Source organism: Narcine bancroftii, chromosome 7 (assembly GCF_036971445.1).
Source record: "Narcine bancroftii isolate sNarBan1 chromosome 7, sNarBan1.hap1, whole genome shotgun sequence".
In the NCBI taxonomy this organism is placed as follows: Eukaryota; Metazoa; Chordata; class Chondrichthyes; order Torpediniformes; family Narcinidae; genus Narcine; species Narcine bancroftii.
In genome coordinates, this window is record NC_091475.1 from 83,821,605 (window position 1) to 83,848,999 (window position 27,395).

At 43.6% G+C, this 27,395-nt stretch overlaps 1 protein-coding gene across 7 annotated transcripts in view; it reads left to right on the forward strand.

Moving 5' to 3' along the window:
* The window catches only part of tbc1d4 (TBC1 domain family, member 4), a 240,678-nt gene that overhangs the window by 156,562 nt on the left and 56,721 nt on the right, over positions 1-27,395 (forward strand). For 5 of the 7 annotated variants that reach the window (XR_011341992.1, XM_069890555.1, XM_069890556.1 and 2 more), the window contains 3 exons: positions 9,163-9,240; positions 11,718-11,956; positions 24,226-24,384. Coding sequence is in view for 6 of the 7 variants with exons in the window: in XM_069890555.1 (XP_069746656.1) it covers positions 9,163-9,240; positions 11,718-11,956; positions 24,226-24,384 (476 nt within the window). In the remaining variant the exon portion in view is untranslated. The remainder of the gene's footprint in view (positions 1-9,162; positions 9,241-11,717; positions 11,957-24,225; positions 24,385-27,395) is intronic. The other 2 variants (XM_069890558.1, XM_069890561.1) reach the window with 1 other exon arrangement.

Below are 27,395 nucleotides of genomic sequence, written 5' to 3' on the forward strand. Positions count from 1 at the left end.
AGGGGGAGTGGGCATCAGCAATGACTAATAATTTGTGCCTTCCTGACAACAGTGAGATGTTCTGCGTCACGGAAGTCGCTTCTTAAGTGGAGTCTGAGGAACTTGATACTCTCTCCATTATCGAGCTATAGGTGTAGTAGAGGGTAGTCGTTCCTGGTCCTCTTGAAATCCACAATCATCTCCTTTATTTTGTCCATGTTGAGATTAGGGTTGTTATTTTCGCACCATTTCAGATATTTTGTTGACTGAACAATAGATTTTGGTATAAAAATTGAATTAAATATAATTGGATTTTTAAATGAAAATTCCCAATGAAAGTATAGAGATTGAAAGAACTTCCTATTTTTCAGTGCAGGGAGCAAGCATCTGGGTCACAAAGGAGATCCGTTCTTATATCTGTCTTTTAGTCAAATTTGTAGATAAGTTGTAACAGGTATGGTTGTTATTTAGCATGAGTTAGTCAAATGTCTTGGTACTGTAAAAAAAAAGAATTTTTTTTAAAAAAAGATCGTGATTAAAAATTAACACTCGTTCCATCGATGTCTTGTATACCTGAAGGGCCATTCGTGAGGTAACATTATGCGCATGCTCGAATTGGTGCACAAATATGTTCGTAAGTATGAGTTGTCCATAAGTCGGACGTTTGTAACTGGAGAACCAGTCAAATCAGTACATAACAAGTTCTTTACGATGCCAATTATTTCTGCATTCTGTTCACAAAATGAAATGATGCAAAGCCCGCTCACCTCCAGTTTAATTCGAGCAGAATCAGCAGGCTGACAGTCTGTGATCACCAATGGATAAAGCAGAAGAGGGAGAGACGATCAAGAGGAAGAGTAGGCGACAGGAGGGGAAGCAACAGGAAGCTGAATAAGGTGGGACTGAGATAACAAAAAGAGGCAGTGGGAAAGATTAGGGAAGCAAAAAGCAACATATCTGTTTTGTAGCCTTTATCATTGGTGAAGAGAAAGGGGATGAAATGGGATTCTAGAGTTTTTTTTTGCTTGTGTGCTTGAATATTTTCTGGACAGCATAATGTTAAAGTATAATGTATGTGAATCAGAATCTCAAACTCCCTAAATTCAGGAAGTGGCAGAAATAGGTTGGCTTGAATTTGGTGTTATATATAAAAATAATAGCCATGCACAGAAAGTAAGGCAGTCCCTTTGGTTCATTGGTTATTCAGGAATCTAATGGAAGCAGGAAGAAGCTCTCCTTGTGCTGTGGAATGCTCATCTTCAGGCTCCTGTACCTTTTCCCCAATGGTAGCAGAGTGAAGAGGGCATGGCCTGGGTGGTGGGGATCTTTGAGGATAGAGGCTGCTTTTGTAAGACAATGCCTCTTGTAGATGACCTTGATGGAGTGAAGTCTGGTGCCTGTGATGTTGCAGGTTGAGTTAACAACCCTTTGGAGTTTATTCTTGTCCTGAGAGTTGGCTCCTCCATACCAGGTAGGGATGCAACTAGCCAGAATGCTCTCCACCGTACACCTGTAGAAGTTTACGAGAATCTCACCTCAGATACCTCAAGACGTATAGCCGCTGGCGAGCCTTCTTCAAGATTGCATCAATGTGGAAGCTCCAGGACAGATCCTTGGAGATGTTGACACCCAAGAATTTGAAATACCTGACCCTCTCCACTACTGAGCCCTCGTCGAGGACTGTTTTCCCCTGAATTCCTCCTGAACTCCACAATCATCTCTTGGGGTGCGCCTGTGTCGATAATCAGTGAGGAGGAGCCGCTGTCCATTCAGCCCAATGGGTAGTTTTGTGTTTTGACGCCCTCATCAGAGATGGTATTTAACCAGTGATCTAATTCATGAATGTTGATGGGGAGAAGGTGCAGTCTGCACACAGACAGCAGCCAAGGCCACATCGAAGCCTTAAGCTCTACTTGCTGCATTGATTTTCCACCAAGTCATTAACCCTTGGATGAGCTCAGACTAGTCCCCAAAAGCAGGCCTCACCAGTCTTGCATCTATAGCTCACCCTACTTCAGATCAGATACTATTCATTGTTATGTAATAAAGCAGAAATGTAATATTATACAAAATTACCTTTAGCCTGACATAAGACAAAGCTTCACGATTAGCATTGCTCGGTGCCCCTTACAGTCAGAGAAATGAGTCACTGAGTGTCCGTGGATTCACCTCCAGTGCTCTTGAAGCCTCTGCAGCTGTACAAGACCCCAATTCAGTTCAAACCGTTGGCAATCCGAACCCAGATTCAAACTCCCTACATGATGGGAAAGCCTTTAGTGCCCAGGGCCGTATGGGAGCCATTCTTGCCCTCAGCATCCTCTCGAATCCCAGTTTCAATACCTGGTTCTCATGAGCCAGTTTTCAATGGCCCAAGGTCTGGTGTGAGTACTTTGACTTCGTTGCCAACAGCTCACCGCTCTGGGTATCTTCAGCTGCAGTCCCCCTCGCTTGTCCGTCACCTTGGTCACCGACTTTAGAGTCGTCTCTTCTACTTCTCAATGTGGGGGGGGGGGCTGTTCACCCCTTTACTGGTAGCCTGCTGCTCTCCCCCCCCATCCCCAAGAGTCTGCAACCCCTCAAGGGTGCTGCCGAACACAGGCTCTGCCATGTTCGACCCAGATTCCGCAGTTGCAGGATTTTAAATTAGATAATATTGGCTCATTTAACAGGCCATTTAAAGCCTGTACGGAGCCTGTAGAGCGCGTCGAAAGAACCAAAGACTTGTTGATCCAAACCAAGGCTTTTATTAACTAAAAGACTGGAGCATATCACAAGTAGGTCGACCAGTCAAGAATGACTTGGTCTGGCTAGGAGCAATCCTTTAAGACCTGCCAATAGATGTGGCTACGCTCTCATCCAATCACAGTCATCTTACACTACAATCTGTACATATAGACATTGGTGATAGAATCTGTACTATCACAGAGCCATCGATAGCAGGATTGGGCGGTAGGACCCATGAGGATGTGCTGTGTCTCTCCTCCCCACTCTTGCAGGTCTGCACCATAAGCAGCACTGCCATTGCATCAGCTCCAGGTGTCCAATTGCCAAAGTGCTCAAGGTACCCCAAGTGTGTGGTCCCTGTCCTCATTGCCCATCTACTACTGGAGGACAAAACTGGCTCAAATCAACCCTGCAACCTGAAGCGGGGTTCCCATTGAAAACTACTGCTTGAAAAGTTCTTGCTCTTTAATGATGAGCTACTCTAAACATAAGTAGTTTCTCCATGTCATGTTGCAGAAGGCCAAGGATTCATCACACTTCAGTGGAAGGCTCTTTGCATGTTGTGGGGATTGAGAAAAACATTCGCACTGGGGACCTTTGCATAAGACCACTTTAGTTTGTGCTTACTTGTGCTGAAGAATTTCCTGCCCAGTGAGACATTGAATAAGGTCTTCATACACCCCTGAAGTGAGCGAAAGGTTTCATTTTAATGTAACAGTTTGCTGCTTGCAGCCCATTATGTGAAAGAGGGAAATGTGGGAGTGGGAAGGGAACAGGCCAGGAAGAAGGAACTAAATGAGGAGCAAACTAGGGAATGTCCTTGAGCAACTTGCCCTGAGGCATGATATAGGCTCGGCTGACACATACCCAGGTCCCTGATGGAACCAAGAAATCTGAGATCGGGTGTTAACACACGTACCTGTGATTGAGTTCATACGTACAGGGCCAAGATTGTTTGTAGAAATACAGGCCAGAGATGGTCATCCACACAGGTCAGAGAAGAAGGCACAGTTGTAGGCTGGCATTGATTGGGTAGGCACAGACCCAAGGTTTGCAGTAAAGTCTCCTGAGGCCCATTTAATTTTCCCCCTGAACTACAGGAGACCCAATGCAAAATCAGAGGAGGGTGCAGTTACTCAGTCAGGGTAGGCAGTATCTGTGGAAGACCAAACGTATTTAGCATTTCTGGACAAGGCCTGAAATCGTTACTCTCGACTCTTGTTTCCAGCTCCTCTGACATTGCCTGATTTTTTCCTGGGTTCTTATTTATTTATTTCAGACTTACAACAGAAGGTTTCGAGGAATAGAGAATTAGATGGCAGCGACTCGTACTGAGAACAAGCCACTTCTTTCGGTTTCCAAACTGGACTCCGACATATTTCATACATGTCTGAGAAATAAGTCCAGCTTGGACCCTATTGAGATCTATACCCAGTGCAAGTGTGCCCAGAGCCACTGCTCAATTTTTGTTTCAGAGGCTTTGGTGAGTTCACAGTTGCTGTATCTGTACAAAGGGAAGCAATGGGATCTGTTTATTCTTCTGCCATCCTGTTTTTTTTTTAAACTTCCCATGGCCATTTTTATTTTGGATGTTTAGTAAAACCACCAGCTGGTCAGATTGAGCCCAGGGTGGAGGAAGCCCAGTATTCTACACCTGATAAAGCCATAGATCATAGAGCTCCTTGCATTCTCTTTGTAGGCCAGATGTAGGACTCAATGTTGGTCAGAATCCTCACCATTATGCTGGCTTTAATTCACAGACCCCATCCAAGTGAATGGGTGTAAAGTGAGTAGAGCAGGGGGCAAGAATGCAGCTCTGTGGTACTCCGGTACTGATGGAGATTATGAAGGAGATTAAAAAAATTTTTTTTAGACGGTAACAGGCCATTTCTGCCCGTGAGTCTGTGCCACCCAATTTACACTCAATTTACACCCAATTAGCTTTCACCCCTGGTAAGTTTTGAACGGTGGGAAGAAACTGGAGCCCCCGGGGAAAACCCACGCAGACACGGGGAAAACGTACAAACTCCTTACAGACAGTGTGGGATTTCAACCTAGGTCCCTCTCACTGGCACTGTAAAAGTGTTGTGCTAACCACTGCGGCAGCCATGCCACCCCTTACTAATCTTCACTGACTTTTGTCTGGAGGTGAGGAAATTGATGATCCAATCATACAGTGGGGTGTTGAGCCCCAGGTCTTGGAGTTTGCTGATCAGTTTTGAGGGGATGATGAGGTTGAATGCCAAACTGTAGTCGATAAAAAGCATCCTGATGAATACACCTTTGCTGTCCAGGTGTTCCAGGGCTGTGTAGACCCAGTGAGATGACTTCAATAATTCTGAGGTATGTCCTGAAATACCCAAGGAAGGCTTCTGTCAAACTGATTATGGATAAGGTGAATAGACATAATTAAAATTTACATAAATACTTTTCTAAAATGTAAAAACAATAGTTAATTAAAGATTTTAAAAAATAGGCTTTAAAGTGAAATGATTACCCCATTATGCAAGCGGAGAATCCCTTTCAGTTAAAGAGGGTCTCTGATCCTTAGCTTGGTTAGACCAGCCTAATGCTGGGGATTGCCAGCTTGGAGAGGTTTTCCCACTGACCTTCACGGTGGAGTGTCTGTCATTCGTACAGCTACTCTTCATTCCTCATTTCCAGAAGGAACATATAGGTTTAACCCACATGTGCTGGTCACAGATGTATTCAACTACCTGGCTTGATCCATGAAGGAGTAGGGTTGCATCAACATCAAAGAGATTCAGAGCCAGAATAAGGGAGCACCAGGTGAAGGTCAAGTTGAGCGTAATGAAATGGGAGCCTTTGTCCACCTACCTTTGGTGTTGGCCATTGGAGGGAAATGCTGACATGTGGTGTACACAGGACCGCCGAGGGTGCATTACAACTGCAACAAACCTGGGCTTTTGGGGGCCCAATGCAGTGGAATTACCTGTGCAAACTGTGCACCAGGGTTGCAACCAGGTGTTGTGATCTTTGTGGGGAAGTGGACTCGCTTCACAGGCCTGCCCCAAACAAGCCTATACCTACACACTGGCAATAAGAGGGGGACCAAGGAACCTAAGCACCATCCCACCCCAACCAGTCTGAGACCAAGAGGAATGAGGAGTCCAAGCACCTCAACTTCCCAGGCCCACCCCCACCTGCTACATCCCCAACAGAAGGAGCTGGTAGAACTGCAGAGAGGTGGAAATGGGAATGGCAGATGATGAAGAGACAAAAGGTGCAGGAGGCACCACCCATAGGACAACAGGCCTCTGAGAATAACAGAGAGTCAAGGAAGTAATGGAGGGGATGAGGTGGAGGATGAGGGTCAGGATGATGATGGCGAGTTGAGGGAAATAGTGGCAAGGTTGCACAGATTATGGGGTTGGAACGCTGATGGAGGGAGAGTTGGGGAAGATAATAACATGGGTTAACTGCTCATGGTAGATCAGAGAGTTGACGGATGGCTCGGAGGTTGGTTAGGTAACAGTGGGGCTGGGATGAAGCCGCTCATGATGCCCTTTCCACATCCAGTACAGACAGCCAGGCAACTCCAAGAACTTAGACAACTAGATGTTGGTTTCAGCCACTCAGCCACTGTAGATTCTGGCTTTCATCTACCAGAACAGCAGCTTAATTGGACACTTAAAGGAAGGCTGGGTTAGGGAGAGAGAGCCAAAAGGAACATTGAGAGGTGGCACCATGGTGCAGCTAGCAGTGCTACTGTCCCACAGCTGCACTGAGCTGGTGAACCTGTGACCTCTGATGCAATCTGTGTGGAGTTTGCATGGACTTGTGACCCTGTTGGGTGTCTCTTGGGTGCTCCAGTTTCCTCCATTTTACCCAAATGTGTGCAAGGTATTAGGTTTATTGGCCCATCATAAATCACCTTATCTGTGGAGGTGAAAAGAAGAATCTGAGAAGAATTGTTGAGAATGTGGGGAAAATAAAATGGGATTAGTGTACTGGATATTCATGATTGGTGCAGAGATGAAGGGCCAGTAGCGCTGTTTCTCTCCATGAATTGGGCCAAATGGCCTGTTCATCTGAGCACAAATGAAAGTGTGAAATTGTACATTGTACCTTAGACCTGGCGTTTGGGTTGTTTGCATTAAGAGCTGCCAAACATTATTTAATGCTTTAATGTTAACAAGGGCTTGCACCCTTTTGGTATCTTTGATACAGTCAATCTCCCCAGAAACATTAGCTGTGTTTCATTTGAGCAAGTTTAATACACTGAGGGAGGAATTTGCTCAAGAGCAGCACTTTGGTCTTTCTGACAGATGAGAGAAAGATGGGGAATAATTGGAGACTTTCTTTGTCGTGTTCTTTGTTGCACTTTCCTGCGCTATCCAAATGAGACTTTCTTGTTGTGAGACGGACCTGAATGATTCACTCATTTTTAACAAGTTCCCTTTCTTTCTGTTACAACAAATTGAGAAGTTGGAAAATTAAAAATTGACACCATGTGTCAGCTTGTGATTTCATTTTTCACCACCCCCCCCCCCCCCCCCACCCCGGCTAATCATTTCATTTCCTAGTGGGCAAACTTTTTAACTGTTTATGATTGTTTATTGCCTTGTGCTCAATTAAAATGTAACCAAATTCCTCACTCAGTGGCAAATAGGGTCCTCACTGCCTTTGCCCCAGAGTCTGTGGCTGTTGCATTTTCACCAGATTACCCTGCATTCCATACAACCTCCATTTGATAAAGATCCTGCAAAACAATTTGTAATCTTGGAAATTATTGCATCAGGGTCAGAAGTATTTAAGGTCTATAACTGATATCCTTGAGCGTGTTTCTTCCTGCCTTTGATTGAATTCCCTTGCATCCAGTTCTCTCCTTTCCCATTTTGCACATTGCCCTTTCTAAATGACCTTCCCGGTTATTAGATTGGAGGTCTCCGTGGCTATTGATGACAACCTTGGCAAGGAACACAGTGTTGGTGCTGATTTGCGATGGATTGCAAGCTTTCTGCGATTGCAGTCAGGAATGTGCAAAGCATTTTTCCTCTAACAGTGTCCCCTTGATTCTGAAACTCCCTCATCTATTGGCAAAGCTGCTCAGAGCCAGGTTAAACTCTGAAGAGCTCAACGTGTCTGACTTTTATGCTTCAACCTTGCTTTATGTGCACCAAAGAAAGGAAGCTCGGTGATGGTTTTGATGTCTGCTGAATTGGTGATTAAAATGGGGGTTAGAAAAGGTAAGGAGGAGAGTCATCTCGAAGTAAAATGTGGGTTATTGGATCAAATATCCAAATATATTGTGTAGGGTGTTTATGTTGGTACTTCTAAAGTGATACTGTGTTGTAGGCAGTCTAAACAAGATTCCACCGACACCAACAAGAGCCTCTGTTCCGTGGATTCCCTCTGGGGAGCCAACGTGAGAACAAATTCGCATTCTGCCAGGCTTGACAGATTAGTCGCCATGACCTGGTCTACTGCTGTTTTCTCATCTGCTGAACTCTGTCCACACTTAGGGTTGTCTCATTTCATCTGTTGTTTGATGACAGGGTGCACAACATCCTTTGAGAAGAACTTTGCTGTCCTGTCATTTACCAAGTTTCCAAGTGCACTCCATCTTGTGACCTGTGATCCCTCTTGTGTGTATGATCCTGCTTGCCCTTCATCCCTTTGTATGATTATCGTCTGGTGATGCACAATTTTTGACTTCCCACTCTTCTTTTCAAACCTGTCTGTGGACTCACCTTCCCTGTGCAGTTTCTTCCAGCGCTGCAACCCCCCCCCCCCCCCCCCAACCCTGAGATCTCTGTGGTCCTCCAAGTCACACCACTTGTATATCTCCAAATGTTGCAAGTTCATCTTTCAATTGTTCTGGCCCTGAACTCTGGATCACCCTCCCTAATCATCACTATTTTTCACTCTCCTGATGACAGTTTGTGTCTTTTGGTTGAATGGCATTCCTGTGAAAAGCTTGGGATTTTCACGGTCACGCCTTCTTGATGCAGTAGTGTTGACCTGAGTGTGAATGAAGGAATGTGGAATTCCTCGCGTTCTCCTTTATGGCCAGGAGTTCATGCTTTATGTTCGCTACCAAATTTTGTACAGTACAAGATTTCAAAAAATCCTTCCTGGAGTGAAGAGCACACTGGTACCTCTAGTGGCTGTGTACAGAGAGGTGGAATCTGCCGCTGATCACCAGCACTTAACATGGTGAGAGAATGGTATGGAACTAACTGTAGAAAGGGGACAACACTTGACAGATGCTGCTTATATGGACATTCAATGCTGTTCTTCAAAGCTGCATTTTTTGCCCTGGAAGTAAGGTCTTCCTTTCCTAGTTTTTGTTGTCACAACTTCCTTTGAATTCTGCTGCCACGCATTGTAGCACGAATCGTTTGGAAGCTTGCCTTCCAGCAATGCCTTTTTGGCAAGTCGGACACCTTCTTATCAACCCGGCTGATCCTCCTGTTACTGTCTTGTCCATTTCAGGGAGCCAAGATGCGAGGCCGATTGGGAAGCATGGACAGCTTTGAACGTTGCAACAGCTTGGCTTCAGATGCATCCAGGGTGAGTCCTGGAGTCAATTTGTTCTTCAAGACCACAGAGCATATTTAGATAAATGTAAATTAGGAAAGCAGTTAACACATTCAAATATTAAGGTACTAAGATGTATGCACTGGAGGTCCACAGTGCACTATCCACATCTGAACTGGGAGTTCAGGAGCCTGATAGCTTGGGGGGGATAAAGCAGTTTCCCACTCTGAACGTAAGAGCTCAAGTACTTTGGTACCTCCTGCCAGATGGCAGAAGAAAGAACAGTTTACATGCGGGATGTGTGGAGTCTTTCACAATGTTTATTGCTTTCCACCTGCATTGAGTGCAGTAGATGTCTTCCATGCTAGGAAGAGGTTCACCGCTGACTTCACTATCCTCTGGAGCGTCTTGCGGTCTGAGGTGGTACAGCTTCCAAACCAGGCGGTGATACAGTTGCACAGGATGCTCTCAATACATCCTCTGTGGAAGGTAGTGAAGATGGAGGCTGGGAGATGAACTTTCCTCAGCCTTTGCAGGAAGTAGAGGGGCTCTGGGCTTTCTTGGCTATGGAGCTGGTGAAGTTTTCCACCATGTGTACACTGAGGAACTTGATAATCTTGACAACCTCAACAGTAGAGCCGTCAATGGTCAGGGGAGCATGATCTCCCTGGGGCCTCCTGAAGTCGACAACCATTTTTTGTTTTTCTAACGTTCAGATACAGGTTGTTTGTTCTGCACCAGTTTGTTGGTGTCTTCACTTTGTCCCTGTATACTGCCTCCTCATTCTTACCGATAAGGCCCAAGTCTATAGGTATTTTTAAGAAGGACCTCCGCTTCGAGGCCAGTTCCATCCACGGAGAAAAATCTGAAATTAGCTTTTTATAGAGCAAGTCTAAAAGCCTGCCCCAGCCTTGGTGCATCCTCTGCAGCTGATGTAGGTGGTGTCGCCCGTCAACTTGACAACATAAATACGAGGTGAGCAATGGCTGTCTTCGTTACCCATAATCCCCCATACACCTGAAACACCTCTGAAAAATGCAGAGTGGTTCCAGCTGTGTGGGGATTATGGGTAATGAAGTCAGTCATTGATCATTCTTAGAGACCAGAACTGTGGGATAGGAGAACTAGCTAACTAGTATACCCTCTCACTGATCCCTGATGACAGAGCTCTCTCTTGGGGACAGGGTGACTGGTGGGGGAGGGAGGGAGACATTCCCATCAAGATTTCGGCTGGTTGGTTGGTGGGAGGGAAGGGGAAGCTAATTTGTCCATGAGTGCAAGGGAAGGGAGTTTATTGCACCTCACCTCCCTCCTACTGCACCCAACCCAACAGGTGAAATGTTACTGATAGGGGTGATGAATTCTGACCATCCAATTTAGGTTGGTTAGTTGAAGGGAAGGGGAGCAGGTTCATAGTTAAGCCACCACCAGCCAGAGCAGGAGAGAAGTCCCTGGGAATGCGCGCCAGCTCTGCCCTGGGTCCAGTGCACCCTCTCAGCACCACCTCTCCAGTGTGTGTGAAGCTGACAGGGTGCTCCTCCTCAGGCTTGCCTTCCATTTCCTTCTCCGACCTCTACGACTGCAAAGTTCTCTCAAAGTTGTCATCAGACTGCCCCTACCCAGCTGCTTGCAACAGCTGTACATTTATGAAAAGAGGTGGAACACTCTGCTCCACCGCTGGGAATACCCCCTAGAAAGATTGGAGTTGGGGTCTTGGAGCCACTCCCAGAGCATTTTGTGACTTTTTAAAAACTCTATAAAAGGGCCCTGTGCACCCCCGCATCTCTTCCCCCCCCTCCCTCTTCCTCCCCCCCCCTCTTCCTCCCCCCCCTCTTTCCCCCCCCCTCTTTCCCCCCCCTCTTTCCCCCCCTCCTCTTCCCCCCCCCTCTTTCCCCCCCTCCTCTTCCCCCCCCCTCTTCCCCCCCCTCTTCCCCCCCCCTCTTTCCCCCCCCCTCTTCCCCCCCCCTCTTTCCCCCCCCCTCTTCTTCCCCCCCCTCTTCTTCCCCCCCCCCTCTTCTTCCCCCCCCCCTCTTCTTCCCCCCCCCCTCTTCTTCCCCCCCCCTCTTCTCTCCCCCCCCCCCCCCTTACTTTGTTTGGGCTGGACCCATGACGCTTAACAGAGACTGGTGTTCAAATACTTTGCATCAAGCAGGAAGTTAGCTGTTGATATCCAGGGGAAGTGCTGGCGAAAGCAGTTCCAATTTCAAGGATCGCTTTAAAAACTTTCTTATCAGCATGAGAGAGGGGTGGACAGCTTGTTCCCCAGCACACTCTGTATAGAATACTTGATATTTAAAATTACTTACCAGCAAAGTGCAGTAGTATTCGTAACTCTTCACTGGTGTAAGAGCAGCAGGATATAGGAGCTGGTGAGATAGCAGAAATTAGCATACAATGGGTGCTGGAGGGTCTGTTGACAGATTTACAGGGTTTTTGAACTGCTGTCTGTTCCTCAGAGCAGGCAATATCATTATTCTTTCTCTCTGACTTCGTGTACTGCTTTTGCACAGGACGGCTCCCCAGGGGAGTCCCCTCCCGCTTCCCCGCCGGTCAGTCCTCGGGCATCCCCTCTCTCATCACTAAGCCAGCCCTTCGCGGAGCAGGACCTCGACTCGCCACAGTTCCGGAGACGGGCGCACACGTTCAGCCACCTGCCCACCAGTAAGCGACGGATCAGCTTTCCCAATGAGAAGACGCAGCACAGCAAGGGGCCCTTCACTCGCCAGCAGTCTGAGATATTACCGAGCAGGTAGGATGGTGCATTGTGTGGGGGCAGAGAAGCTCTGCTGTTGGGGTGTTACAATGTGTAGAATGTTGATTATTTCACTCAGGCTTAGAGAATCTCAGAACCATGCACATCGTCTAACCTAATCTATTGGATTCAGAGCACCTGGTCTGCACACAGATTGGGTAACTACCTTCACTCTGCCTGTGGGTCCAAGCTTATATTCCCAGCTGACAAACATTTCAAAGCTCGTCAGCATTCCCACACATCCAGGATGAGGCCAAACGTAAACTTGAAGAGCAGCATCTCCTATTCCTCCTGGACAGCCTTAAATCAATGATTTTTTTTCTAATTTTGTGTAACCCCCACATCTACTGGTTCCACTGTTTTCATCTCTACCTTTTGTTCTTCTTACGTTTTCTCCCTAACCCCACCTCCCACCAACTCCCAAGAGTTTTCTCCCTCTACTCGTCACGCCACCTCTCCCACTTTCTGTTCCATACCCTCTCACCTCTTAGTCCCTCCCCTGCTTCTCCACCCCCCCTTTTTCTTTCCCTCTTGATAGAAGCTCCTGACCCTAAATGTTGACTCCCCTTGGATGCTCACTGAGCTCCTCTAGCTTCTCATTGTTTACTCATACAACCATGATGCCATTTGGCCCTTTTAGCCAATAATTGAACAGTCTGTTCTGGTAATTCCCGATCTGGTTATACCATTTCCATCTGTGCTTTATTATTTCCCCATTTACCTCACTCATTCCAGTTCTCGGAGTTTACTCAACCCTCCCTCCTCCTCTACCTGTCTTTCCTCTTCCCCTCTCCCTCTTCATTCATCCAGAATCCCATAACCTCTTGTCCTCCACAGCCCCTCCATTTTTTTTTTGCTTGCTATCTCAGCTTCACACATTTCAATAAGGAGTCTCAATCCAAAATATTGTCCATTGTTTTTCCAGTGATTCTGCCCGACTTGCTGAGACGCTGCAGCTTTACTTTGTTGCTCCATCTATCTTGCTCCCTTTTCTAAAACCCTGATCATTATTTTCCTGTGAGTTCCCTGATTTGACTCAGCTTCCATTAAACATAAAGGCATGGGCTTTCAAATCAGCTCAGCCTCTGCCAAAAAATGTTAAATACATCTCACTGTGCCACTGTGACCTTGTTTTGTGGAATGGTTCATTTTTGAAGGATGACAATATATTGTCATACACAATGTGCCGATGCCCTAAAATTCTTACTTTGCAGTGATTTAATTAACAGTGAAGATGATCTTTCTTAAACACTCGTGGGTTCCTTGGTTATTCAAGCAAATCCTTTGCCCTGAATAAGATACTTTTGTTTAGGAAAGCAGTGGTTACATGAGGAAAAAAAGCAAAATTAAAAGTATATAAGAATTAGTTTGTGTGTATGCAAATTATATGGTGACTTTTATAATCCTTGTTTGTAATTTTAGGCCCCAATAGAAAACCCACAAGTATCTCCAGCTCATTTATTGGTTCATTGCCACTGACACTGAATTTTGGAATGAGCTACATTTGTGTCACAGAGGCTAAACTTTAATTAAAATGGCAATGTCACTCTGATCTCAGTAGTTTTTTGAAAGCCATACCTGGCTCAATTAGCCAGAGGAAGGCTGTGACTTTAAAAATACTGATGAGGTAAGTGTCATGTGCCATTGTTTTCGACCTGAAGTTAGCTAATAGGTTCTAAGCTGTTGTTCTAAGTGATAAATATTAACCCATGTGACCAACAATACTGAAAGAAAATGTTACATTTGCAAATTTGAAAGCACTCAATTCATTGACAATGTGCAGAAATCAGGACATGATTCAGAACGAAGTATGATAACAAAGAATGAAGCTGGAAACATAGTATTTGTTCTTTTAGATGCAAATAAGACAGATTGATACATGGCCTGTTGAATAAGACCTAATTTTTGCATTTAAATCTCATATTGGTGGATCAGATTTCCAATTGTGTGACTTCCTTGGAATCTGAATAATGTTTATCAATTTGTTTCAAGTTCCTTTTTCAAACGCTTAAATGCTTCATGCATTGCATTCGGGTGATTTTATTTGAAATTCATGCCTGTATTTATTTTTCTATGTGAATAATTGTGCACCAAAGGAGAGCCCCTTTGACACTTGGATCCCACTAAATTGGCCATTCATTGTCCTCTGATAAGAATGGGGGTTTGGCTTTTCACATTTGACCACCCGCCCCCCCCCCCCCCCCCCCCCCCCGAATGCTGCACTGAATGCTTTCACACTTGCAAGGAGCCACCCCAGGGTTAGGCCTGTTCTACCTTCTACCGTATCGAGTGATGGTGGACCTGCCCTAAATCCTGATCAATATTGTTATCTTGTATTTGAAAAAAATTAATCATACCTAATTATAACATTATGGTTTATGTATAGCGCAGTATGAGCCCTTCAGCCCCTGTTGTGCTGACCAATATAAACCTTTATAAGGGACCATGCGAAAGTGCAGCAATAAATTGCAATAGTGGACAATTTTTAAACAGGGTGGGAAAGTTAGCACTATTGCATACAATATATAAATACCATGGGGGAAAGAGTGATGGCGGACCTGCCCTCCCAGAATTCCACACAGGAGAGAAAGGGCTGTATGCATGGCATGCTGCATGACATTCTAGGAAGTCAGGTCTGCCGTTGCTTTTTTTTCCCCCACACGGTCTTTATAAATTGAGTGCTAAATTTCTATTTATTGCTATTTACTTCCCCGCCCTCTCTCTCGCTGCAACTTTCCCACAGCAAAGTTTATATCTTCATTTTAATCTTCCTGCACTCGTCTAAAAACTTGGGTCATTTCAATCCCACAATGCAATTGCCCATTTCACACTTGCCTGATTGCAACGCCAGTGTCTACAGATGCCGGGGATTGTACTGGAATTTGAGGCAGTCAATCCCCAGCATGAAATGATGTCATCTGATGCCAGCGTTGAGCTGATTTTGCTTTCACAATAGACACTTTAAAGGCCAATTGGCGGTTAACTCCTGGGATCATTTGCAAGTGTGAAAGGGGCTAAGAATTGAATCGAAGATGGCAGGTAAAAAAATCCAATTAATTTATTGTGCTTCTTCTTTGGCTTGGCTTCGCGGACGAAGATTTATGAAGGGGTAATGTCCACGTCAGCTGCAGGCTCGTTTGTGGCTGACAAGTCCGATACGGGACAGGCAGACACGGTTGCAGCGGTTGCAAGGGAAAATTGGTTGGTTGGGGTTGGGTGTTGGGTTTTTCCTCCTTTGTCTTTTGTCAGTGAGGTGGGTTCTGTGGTCTTCTTCAAAGGAGGTTGCTGCCCGCCGAACTGTGAGGCGCCAAGATGCACGGTTGGAGGCGATATCAGCCCACTGGCGGTGGTCAATGTGGCAGGCACCAAGAGATTTCTTTAGGCAGTCGTTGTATCTCTTCTTTGGTGCACTTCTGTCTCGGTGGCCAGTGGAGAGCTCGCCATATAACACGATCTTAGGAAGGTGATTGTCCTCCATTCTGGAGACGTGACCTACCCAGCGCAGTTTGATGTTCAGCAGCGTGGATTCGATGCTGTCAGCCTCTGCCATCTCGAGTACTTCGATGTTGGAAATGAAGTCACTCCAATGAATGTTGAGGATAGAGCGGAGACAACGCTGGTGGGAGCGTTCTTGGAGCCGTAGGTGATGCCGGTAGAGGACCCATGATTCGGGGCCGAACAGGAGTGTGGGTATGACAATGGCTCTGTATACGCTAATCTTTGTGAGGTTTTTCAGTTGGTTGTTTTTCCAGACTCTTTTGTGTAGTCTTCCAAAGGCGCTATTTGCCTTGGCGAGTCTGTTATTGTGTTTTTGTTGTGCTATTAATTTTGCTAAATTATTTATTTATTATTATAATTATAATTAATAAATAAATTATTTATTGTGCTAAATTCCATGTAAATACATCTTAGTGCTTAATGTTTTCTTTTCAACTGCAATACTTCGGATTTCTGTCAATTCTTTTCTCTCCGATGTAGTGTTTGTACCACATGGTGGAGTCAAGCTGATGGATCAAAAGAGAAAGTGCACATTTCCTTGGTTTTAGCCAGGGTTAATTTTAACTCTGAAACTGGGTTGAGTCATTCAAAGCTTATCCATAATGTAATGGTTACTCTCTGCTGAGAGTCCTGCGAGTCACCTTTGTGTGATAGTGTGACTGACAATACAGCTCAGCGTTCAGAGCGCAGTCTGTTCCCATTCCACTTACCAGCTGTTCGTGCTTCATTCTGCTATCCACAGGGAAATCCAGTAAATAATGCCATACCTCATATTGAAGCTTATACAGGTTCTAAACGTCTTAGCTTGACCTTATTTGAACTTCCTGTATCACAGGAATCTGTGGTCAGGTCGTATGGTGATGACTGGATTTTGGTTTCTAGCTGAGATCAGCAAGGATGTGGAGACGAAAAATCAGAAAGTAGTCCCTTCTCTAATTGAGCAAGTGTGGGAAAATGACATGCCAAGCCAGTGTGGCAAAACTCCCTGCTCTTTTAGTTAGAACATCATGTAAGAAGATCCTAAAAGAGGAGAGAAAAATAATTTAAATGTTTTTTTTTGTTCCCTTTAGCATAACCAGAGTAATGCCAAGTGTGGCGCGGTTACTGTCTAGCAGTGCATTCCAACTCTATCCTGATTTGGCCGGAGAGAAACGAGTTATCTGAGCACTCACTTAAAAATCATGATCTTTCCAGGCTAATTATTTTCAGTGAACATTATATAAATCTTAATGTTCTAAGCATTTCACAGTTTCACAAAAAGTTTTCAAATCAAATGCATGAAACATATTAAATAAAACTAATAATGTACAGAATAAATGAAATAAAAGTGAGAGATTCAGACAAATTTGGCTTTATTAATGACTTCAGGGCATCATGTGATGTTAACTTGAATTGATTTCCAAGTACTCAATACCTGACAGGCAAGTTTCAGAGGGTAATTATGTGGTATTATGTACCACATGTTTGCAACAAAAGTATTTATTCCTCCTTCAGGCAAAAATGATTCAGAGTGAGTATCGAGCTGTGGAGAGTAGAGATTCCTGTCCTAACTTGACCATGTCATTCAGACTTCCAAGTAGGAATAATGGGAAGGCGTTCATGGATAAGAAGAAAGGCTGATATATTTTCTCGGCCAAAAGATGATTAGGCCAACTGCAACATCCCCTTCATTGTCGAAGGTAAGCTGAATTAAGAAAGCAAAGATTGGCCTCCTAATGTAGAAAGATTTTTAAACTAAAATGTACTAGTTCTCTGGAATGTTCTGTTTTTCTCTAATTAGGAAATAACAAGCCCTTGTTTATATGGGGCATTTTAACACCAGACACAGTACCAAACATTTACTGGTGTCCATCGGAGTTATTCCAAAAGCATGATTGCCTTGTTACTCGCACCTTTGCTCTCTGTAGGCACTTGGGACATGGGTTGTACCTCAGTGCAGTGCCGATTGAATGCTTCGTTGTTAAAAATACTTGTGAAAGTGGCGTTAAGCCAAGGACCTGCAGGCATGGAAAATGTTAAAGAAAATAGTAGGGGAGTGACTTTTTTTTTCTCTTCCCTGTCACATATCCTTTAATGAACAGCACTAAACACAGAATTGATTATATGACCATGATCACATTGATTATTTGCATAACCTGGCTGTTGCCAGAGGAAAAACTAACAAATTTCTAACCAGTTTGGCTCAATCACTAATGATTTTGATTTAAACCATGTGTACTGACTGTGTTGGCCACTCTCTGACCTGAATTCCAAATCAGCTCATCAGTCTTATTTTCACCTCCACTTGGGGCATTGCCAATTCCCCACTACCGACTACACGCCATAAAGTGTTCCATTAATAGTTCAGTTTTGGAACACCTTGGTGTTGCTAATCAGAATCTCATAAAACGAAAGAATCAATTGGGCAGCACGGTTAGCGTAGTTGCTAGTGCAATGCTATTACAGCACCAGCGACTGGCGTTTGAATCCAGCGCTCTCTGTAAGGATTGTGTACGTTCTCCCTGTGTCTGTGTGGGTTTCCTCTGGCTGGTCCAGTTTTCTCCCACAGTCGAAAACGTACCGGGTGTAGGTCAATTGAGTGTAATTGAGCAGGACAAGTTCGTGGGCTGAAAGGGCCTGTTACTGTCAGTATGTCTAAATTTAAAACGAAATTATATTTTAAAATATTTAAATATTTTGATATTTACTTGTGCAAGCACCTATCATGCTGTTTTGCTCTTTTGACTACAATCCAATTCCCTTGCAGCTGGATTAAAACGGACTTTAAAATTCAGACACCGGGAGACTTTACAAGCCTGGGATAAAAGGAAATGGTTTTTGCAGAATTGCAAAGTAAACAGGCCATAAATGCCAGGGCATGACCTTTCTAAATTGTCTTGAAGTCACCAGGGATGCAGGACTAAATCTCAGCATGCTACTCTGTGGATCATTAAAATCTTAAAATATTACTATTGAAAAATAATAATCTCGTTATCACTATGGCTGTCTGAGTGATTACCAAGATTTATCCAAATGGATAAATAGTGGGGAGGTCATGAAGCATATAAGGATAATCGGGGAGGTAGTGATGGCTGTGTTAAAAAAGATAAAGGTGGATAAATCTCCCGGACCGGACAAAATATTCCCTAGGACACTCAGGGAGGCTAGTGGACAGTTAGTGGGGCCATTAACAGAGATATTTAGGATATCTCTGGCCACGGGGTTGGTGCCAAAGGATTGGAGGGTGCGCATGTGGTTCCTCTGTTTAAGAAAGGGTCCAAATGCAAACCTGGGAATTATAGGCCTGTAAGTCTGACGTCTGTGGTGGGCAAGTTGATGGAAAGTGTTCTGAGGGATGCTATTTACAAATTTTTGGAGGTACAGGGATTGATAGGGAGTAATCAGCATGGTTTTGTCAGGGGTAGATCATGCTTGACAAACCTGATTGAGTTCTTCGAGGGGGTTACAAAAAAGGTTGATGAAGGGAAAGCTGTGGATGTTGTCTGTTTGGACTTTAATAAAGCTTTTGACAAAGTTCCCCACAGGAGGTTAGGAAAAAAGGTGGAGGCATTAGGTATAAATAAAGAGGTAGTGAAATGGATTCAGCAGTGGTTGGATGGGAGGTGTCAGAGAGTAGTGGTAGAAAATTGTTTGTCCAATTGGAGGCCGGTGACTAGTGGAGTTCCTCAGGGTTCGGTCCTGGGTCCACTATTATTTGTTATATATATTAACGATCTGGATGTAGGGGTGGAGAATTGGATAAGCAAGTTTGCGGATGACACAAAGATTGGTGGTGTTGTGGACAGTGAGGTAGATTACCATAGATTAAAAGGTGATTTAGGAAGGCTGGAGGTGTGGGCTGAGAAATGGCTGATGGAATTTAATATAGATAAATGTAAGGTGCTACATTTTGGAAAGGCAAATTTAAATAGGTCGTATACATTGAATGATAGACAATTGAGGAGTGCAGAGCAACAAAGGGATTTAGGAGTTATGGTAAATAGTACCCTCAAGGCTGATACTCAGGTAGATGGTATGGTGAAGAAGGCATTTGGAATGTTGGCCTTCATAAATCGGAGTATTGAATTCAAGAGTTGGGAGGTTATGATGAAATTGTACAAGGCATTAATGAGGTCAAATTTGGAGTACTGTACAGTTTTGGTCACCAAATTATAGGAAAGATATAAACAAAATAGAGATAGTGCAGAGAAGGTTCACAAGAATGTTGACAGGATTTCAGGGTCTGAGTTACAGGGAAAGGTTGTGCAGACTGGGGCTTTTTTCTCTGGAGCGTAGAAGATTGAGAGGGGACTTGATAGAGGTGTTTAAGATTTTAAAAGGGACAGGCAGAGTAAATGTGGATAGGCTTTTTCAATTAAGAAAGGGGGAGATTCAAACTAGAGGACATGGTTTAAGATTGAAGGGGAAAATTATAAGGGGAACATGAGGGGAAATTTCTTTACGCAGAGGGTGGTGGGGATGTGGAATGAGCTTCCGGCAGACGTGGTCGAGGCGGGATCATTGGTTATATTTAAGGAAAGACTGGATCGTTACATGGATAGGAGGGGACTAGAGGGGTATGGACTGGGTGCTGGTCAGTGGGACTAGGAGGGTGGGGATTTGCTACGGCATGGACTAGTAGGGCCGAACTGGCCTGTTCTGTGCTGTAAGTGGTTATATGGTTATATGATTTGAATGATATGGGAGAGTGTTGCAAATGAATAGATCCACGCACAGCAGTGGAATAGTGGGAGCTGATGGGATGGAGATAGGGAGGCCATGTGATGGAATGTGTAAAAATGCATCCAAACAAAAAACTTTGGAAACTTTGTTTTAGAATTTTATTCAAAAGTTTTAAAACCACATCTACAATTATTAAACTAATAAATTAAAAAACCAATGTGTGTGTGTGTGTGTGTGTGTGTGTGTGTGTGTGTGTGTGTGTGTGTGTGTGTGTGTGTGTGGATATGTATGTGTGTGTATATATATATATATATATATATATATCCTTCCCCACACCCCGCCCCCACCACCTGTTGACCCCTAACATAAAAGAGAAAGAGAAGGGAAAAAAAAGGAGAATATCAAAAACAAAAATATCACCTTGATTCAAACAGCAATGGAGCTGAGGGTTACCACTGGATGAGCTGTTGAGAGCCCTTCAGACTTTCAAACCAACATGTCAGTATGGGCTCCATATTTTCAAAGAGAAATTATATTTATTACATAGGTTACAAGTTATGTTTTCCAATGGAATACAGGATTGCAATTCCGCAAGCCTTCTCTGCATTCCTAAATCTACATCTGATTTCCAAGTTATGGCTATGCCCTTTCTAGAACCAGCTAAAGCTAATGTAAAAATTCAATTTGATACATAATTAATCTTAATTTAGGACTAATCATTTTAACATAACCCAACAAAAATAAGATCGGATCAATCGGGAGTTGTACCTTTAATATTTTCTCCAAAAATACTTTCACTTCTATCCAAAAAGGTTTTAGACTGGGACACTACCAAGTAGATTTTTTTTAAAAATGAGCCTACTTCTTGACCATATTTTAAATATAAATCTGACAATGCTGAATTATTTTTTTTTAATTTTTGGGGTGTTAAATATAATTGATATAAAATAATATACTGGACCCATCTATTATCTTACATTAATAATTTTCATCATGTTATCTTTGCATAACTGCATCCAATCATTCTAATCTATTTGTCTTCCATCTTAATCTTGATTTATGAATTCCTAACTTAGGAGCTTTGGAAACTATTGACCAATCCTGATCCCAGGTATTTAGTGCACTGATTCTGACTGTCGTGTCTGGCATCAGGCTTAAATGCCCCACTTATTTTTTACTGGAACAGTTTGCAGTGTATGAATACTGTAAAATCCAATAATCTGTTGTCTTCCTTTTTGGAAATTCAGCACCAGGCTCAGCAGATGTTGATTCCCACATTCCCTTTCACTCACTGCAGTACCCTTAGCTTGCTCTCTTCCACTCATTCCCCAGGCCCCATATCTTTTCCATTCACCCTGGCCCTGTTTTCCTTGTTCCCTTCCACAAACAATTCTAGTTCTTGTGCTCTATTTCATTCAGTGGGACTCTGCTTCCCATGATCTCTTCTTCTCATCGGGATCCAGGTTCCCAATCTCCTTTAAATTTGCCTTGTTCTGAAATACAAACATCTGCAGATACTGTGATTGTAGTGAAAACACAGAAATGCGAGAGGAATCTATAGGTTCATAGGTAAGGATATCCGACATTTCAGGCCTGAGCCCTTCAGTTATATATCTTTACCTCCTGTGGATGCTGTGAGACCTGCTGAGTTCCTCCAGCATTTAATTTCTTGGTTATAGCTTGTTCTATTTGTTCCCTGAAACTCTCACCTGGTTCCATTGCCCATGGTTTCATGAAACCAACCTGGTCCTCATTTCCTGTGCTTACCAGGTTCACTGGAACATTTATTATTCTACTGTGTGGATTTATACATGTTATTGTATTGATAGAGATAACATTCAATATCATGGCAAATCTCCGTGTCCAGTATGACCAAAATGCCGAGCTTGCCAGATTAACGGTGTATTGCTGAGTAGAAGCAACTTTGTAATGTGGGAAGGCAGGAAGAAAATTACATGAAACAAATCATTTTTAGGAATATTTTGACAAATATTGACAAGAACTCGCGTGGAATAGATGGGGCCTTCGTTAAATATCCAATCAGTGCAGCACTCCAACAGTCCAGGTACACAAACTTTTATCTGGACATCTAAAATCTGGAAAGCTCCAAAAACTGGCAAGTGGGGAGAGAGATAGCTGCGCAAGTTGGGCGGGCGAGCGGGAGAGACCTGCAGCACAAGTCGGGCAGGCGAGAGACCGGCAGCGCGAGCCGGGCGGGTGAAGGGGAGAGACCGGCAGCGCGAGTCGGGTGGGCAAGGGGAGGGGAGACAGCAACTCGACTGGAAGGGGGTGGGGGTGGATATGGCAGCACAATTCGGTGGGCTTAAATCTGTCTTTCCGAAATCTGAAATTCGGAACACACTGTCCCCCCAAAGGTTCCGGATACAGGATTGTGGACCTGTACTGACAGCCGCAATTATATTCCTGGCTTTGAACTTGCATCCATAGCCTTCTGGTTCAGAGGCAACACTACTGATCAATGAAACACAGCTAATGCAGTTAAAGAGATTGAAATGTTTGTGGACGCATGCCCCAAGGTACTGTGAAAAACTGTTTTGCATGCTGTCCGGATTGATCAACCCATACTTAAATTACACTGGTTATCACAATAATTGCAACAAATAAGTACAGGATATAGTGGTAAAGTACGTCAAAATGCAGAGTGTATAGCATTATGAACCAAAGTGGATATAAAAATATACAATGCAGTGGCATCATCTTTTAGCAATGTGAGGACCCTTTAAGGATTTGACATCAGCAAGAAAGAAACTGTCCTTGAATATAGAGGTTTATATTTTCAAGCTGTTGTGTGGGAAGGGAAACTTGCAGTCAATTCAAAGAGCAATGAGTCTGGACACTGGCTGAACATAGGAAGGATCTTTATTAAAACACGAGTAAGGGGATCGCAACAAGGATAACACAAACTAGTACTCTCAATCACAAAACGCGGTACAACCCAGTCACATCAAACTTAACACTACTAGCAATTGTATACAGAATTGTAACAACCACGGATTACAATACGCTACCTGATGTTCCTTGTCTAATGTGGGCACAGCTCCAACGCTATCAAACAGCCCCAATCCCTGAGTATTGCACACCTTACCAATGACTCCTCCAGTGTTATCTACAATTCGCCAACTGGAGTGGAACAGGATTCATCTCAGGACCAAAGAGCAAACAAGAAGGAGCCACTCCATTGCTGGACTTTACAATACAGTGAACTGGAGTGTCTAGCCCAGGCAATCACTAGGCGATTAAAGGGGCTAATGGTCAGGTTTGCACTAATGGGTGGGCAGAGTCCAACCTTGATTGGAAGATGGTGTGACTTCTGACTTTCCAGACAGAAAGGTCATGTGAACCTCCACAATCCACATTCCCACCAGGTTCCAGGTGGAACAATCTACACTGCACAAGTTCATGTATTTTCTGTCTGTCAGAAGGAGGAGAAGAGAGTATGATCAGGTGGGATAGATCCATGAATATAGTGTCTGCTTTTCTGAGACAAGAGAAGGTATAGATGGAGTTGATGGAGGGAGGTTGGTTTGTGATCTGCATAGCTCTCTATATTTACTTGAGGTCTTGGGCAGTGCAGTTCCTGGACAAGCTACGATGTATCTGGACAGGATACTTTCTGCCGTGCATCTATAGAAATTAGAAGTATTGCAGACATGCTCAATTTCTTGAGCCTTCTGAGGAAGTAGAGCCATTGATGTCTTCTTTGCTCCAGTGCCAACACGATTAGACCAGGAGAGGCTGTTGGTGATATTCACTGCCAGAGACTTGAAGCTATTTAATACACCAAAAATGTCAAACTGAATTTTAAATCCTGCTAAATAAAGACAGATTAATGTACTCGATGGGTTACAAGTCAAAACTCTATTATTAATACTAAATATTAATACAACATCCTTTTGTTTTGCAGATGTCAACAGATCTGTTGATTATTTCCAGTTTTTCACTGATCTATCTCTGGGTGAACCTGTTATTTGCAGAGGGGATCCTTCTAATTTGATGAACTCCTCACCTCCACAATGTGACTGTTGAAGTTTTATTTCTTCTGTCTTTTGTGTTTTCTCATTTTTCTGCATCCTGCCCGCGCGCAGCCCCATCAACATCGGGAGGCGTGGCCGTTGTGACTCGGAGAGCGAATCCACTTCCAGCAGCCTTCCCTCATCCCTGTCCGCCCCTTCCTTCCTGAAGAACTTTTACACCAACCCGGGTAGACTGCTGCACCTACAGTCAGACAGTGGGAGCCTCAAGAGGTGAGAGCGGCCTGCAGCCTGCTTGCAAAGACTGACCTTATTGCCACTCTGTTTCCAGTCTGCCTAACTAATTGATGTGCTTGTGGCTATACCAGATGTTGGTCACCCTCTCTCTGGACCTCTAATATTTGTGGTTTGCAGTGAATTAATATTTTTGAGTCTGTTGCATCAGGCTGACACCTCGTAGCCCACTTTTGCTTCACTGTAAACTTTACCAGAAACTATTCATCCTGGGTCACATCCTTCACACATTAAATGCAGCACTGACTTAATCTTATGCCCCCTTTTCTGAAGTCCTGCTCCAAGTCTATTAAACTAAATTTCAGAAACAGTATATAACTTGTAGGTATCGCAGCACAACTTAGGATGTGTTCCTACCTGCATAGGTCATCATAAATCTTGCTTTAGTCCTGGGAAGAATTTCACCCAATTGACATCTAATAAATCGCTTGCAGATTATACTAGAATGTGATGGATTTTTGGCAAGAAAAATTACTGAGAGTTAATGTAAAGCAAGGGAAGATAAGGCATGATTCAATTCAATTTATTGGCATCCAAAGACTCTCTTTTAAAAGCAAGGGCACCATGTCAAGAACACCAATTACTTGTCCAAAATTATTTGTTTCAGTTAATAATGTCCTTGACAATAGCACTAGCTATTTATTTTTATAATAATTTGTTTATTCTATGGGCACAGCATCCATGATTTTGATGCAATTGTCACCCGGTGAAGATGATTATTCTGTGGATCCAAAAACTTTCTATTGAAGTGCATTGTAACAAGGCAGCAACTGTAATTATTACAAGATGTTGACGCAGAAAAGGCTATTTAGCCCATCGAGTCTGCCCCAATATTCAATCCTTCAACAGAAAAATAATTTTGATATTCAGCATTTTTTGATATTTTGAAGCAGGTGATAACCTAAGTTTAAGTTGCTTGGTTTCTTTAAGCCTTGAAACTCTATGGGCAATGAAGTTAGAAACCAGCTGCAAGTTGCCAAAAGAGTGCTCCTGGTAAACTGAAATCTTGAGGCTTGGCAAACCAGTGAATGTCCACTCACAGTGAATTCTTGGTCTCCACCAGTGGAAGGGACTGAATGGAAGTCTGCCTCAACAGGAAGAAGGTGAAACCATTGGTCTGCGTCACCTGAATCATTGATTTATCTCTCCATTTGGAGGCGGAGTCTCTAGATGTTGGTTTAGAATGGACATTGAAAATTAAGAGCAGGTAGTCACCTTGCGTGGAGGAGTGAGAGCTAATGAGAATTTGAGGGAGGAAAATAACTCAGATATGAGGAATTTTCATCCTGAGTAAAAGGATAAATGAATGGAAGGGGAAGATTTTGAAAAATGATGGCCGGTAGCGGGAAAATGGAACTAAAGACAGCTTTGTTTGGATCACTAGGTAAGGGCAACCTATGACTTGTTCCTTGGCCTGGAAGGATGCGCTTGGGTCTTCTGCACTGGTTTTAAACATTGGTTTATTTGTATTAATCCTCTGCCATCTGTGCTGACTGCAGAACTGTCCAACAATTGCTTTCAAGCAATTTACTGATTTGATTGACATCTTGTATCTTGGTAAAGCGCATGTAGTGGTGGGGGGGGAGGTGGGGTGGGGGAAGGAAGGTCTCTGCTTGACACGAAACATGTGGGTAAAGGAATTAAGCCTTGGTTTCTGGCCACAATGGTGTCTATTGACACCTAACCAATTCTAACTGCTTAGCACCATACTGCCTCATTTTTAAGATCAAAGTGCCAAAGGAATTAGTGACAAGTGTTTGGCAAGCCTAATTTGGTTATTTCCAGAAGCCTGACGCACTGCTTGATTTCAGCCTGTTTATTTGTCATTGTAGTTATAAAAAGAAAAGTACTTGACCTTGAGAAAGAAATAAACATCACCCAACAGTTTTGTAACTTGGATGAGGTGGGGGTAGGGGTTCAAGGCACCAAAGGTCTCCTCCATTCATGAGAGACACTGCTAGAAATGTTGGACTTCACGTGACTGCGGCAGTTTTTACCTCTCATGCTCGAACAAGGGCAAACATTGTTGACCTAGGCATTCATTCTTTTCCCCGAAACTGAGAGTTGCAGATGGAAAAGAGACCCTGATTTCTCGAAGAACCAATCCACCCTATGGCTCTCCTCTTTATATCGTGCAGACAGTACAGGAAGTACCTAAGAAATGAGGAACGTCATTGACATATCGTGACAGAAGTGAATATAAGCAGGAGGAAGTTACTTGTAATATTAATTAAGGAGAACATCCCAGACCATATTCCAGGGGAACATGCAATGAGACTGCCTGGATAGAAATTAGAAATAAGTATGGGGTGATCACTTTGATGAGATTATACTATAAACCCTCCAATAGTCAACTGAATTTAAGGACCAAATATCTAGCGAATGTGGAATTAGATGCAGGAATAATACGATTATAATAGCAGGTGATTTTAGTTTCCATATTAGTGACTGGGAATGCCACAGTCCTAAGGGCTATATGAGGCAGAAAGTTTTTGGAGAAGGCATGAAACTTCTCTCACAGACAAGATACAGGAGGATCCTAAAAGATTCTATCTATATTAAGTGTTAAAAAGTAGAAAGGGATCGTAGGTCTCCTTGTGGATTATTGTGGTAATCTATGTGTTGAACATGGATCCTAAATTAATACTTCTTATCTGTGATAACCATGGATTTAGGAAAGAGATCCTTGGTGTGTTAAAAGCTTATTGACATTGACGGAGGAGGTATTGGTGGTCTTGAAACACATGGATAAATCCCTGCAGCTTGACCAGGTGTATCGTATTTCATTGTGAGAAGCAAGGACGGAGATTCCTAAGGTCCTGAATCCTCATTAGACATGGGTGAGAAACTGAAAGACTGGAGAATGGGTAATATTGTGTCTTTACGAAGAAGATCTGCAAGAAAAAGCCAGGGAGCTACAGGCAGAGCTTTTTACCCCAACCAACCAATTTTCCCCTGCAACTGCTGCAACCGTGTCTGCCTGTCCCGCA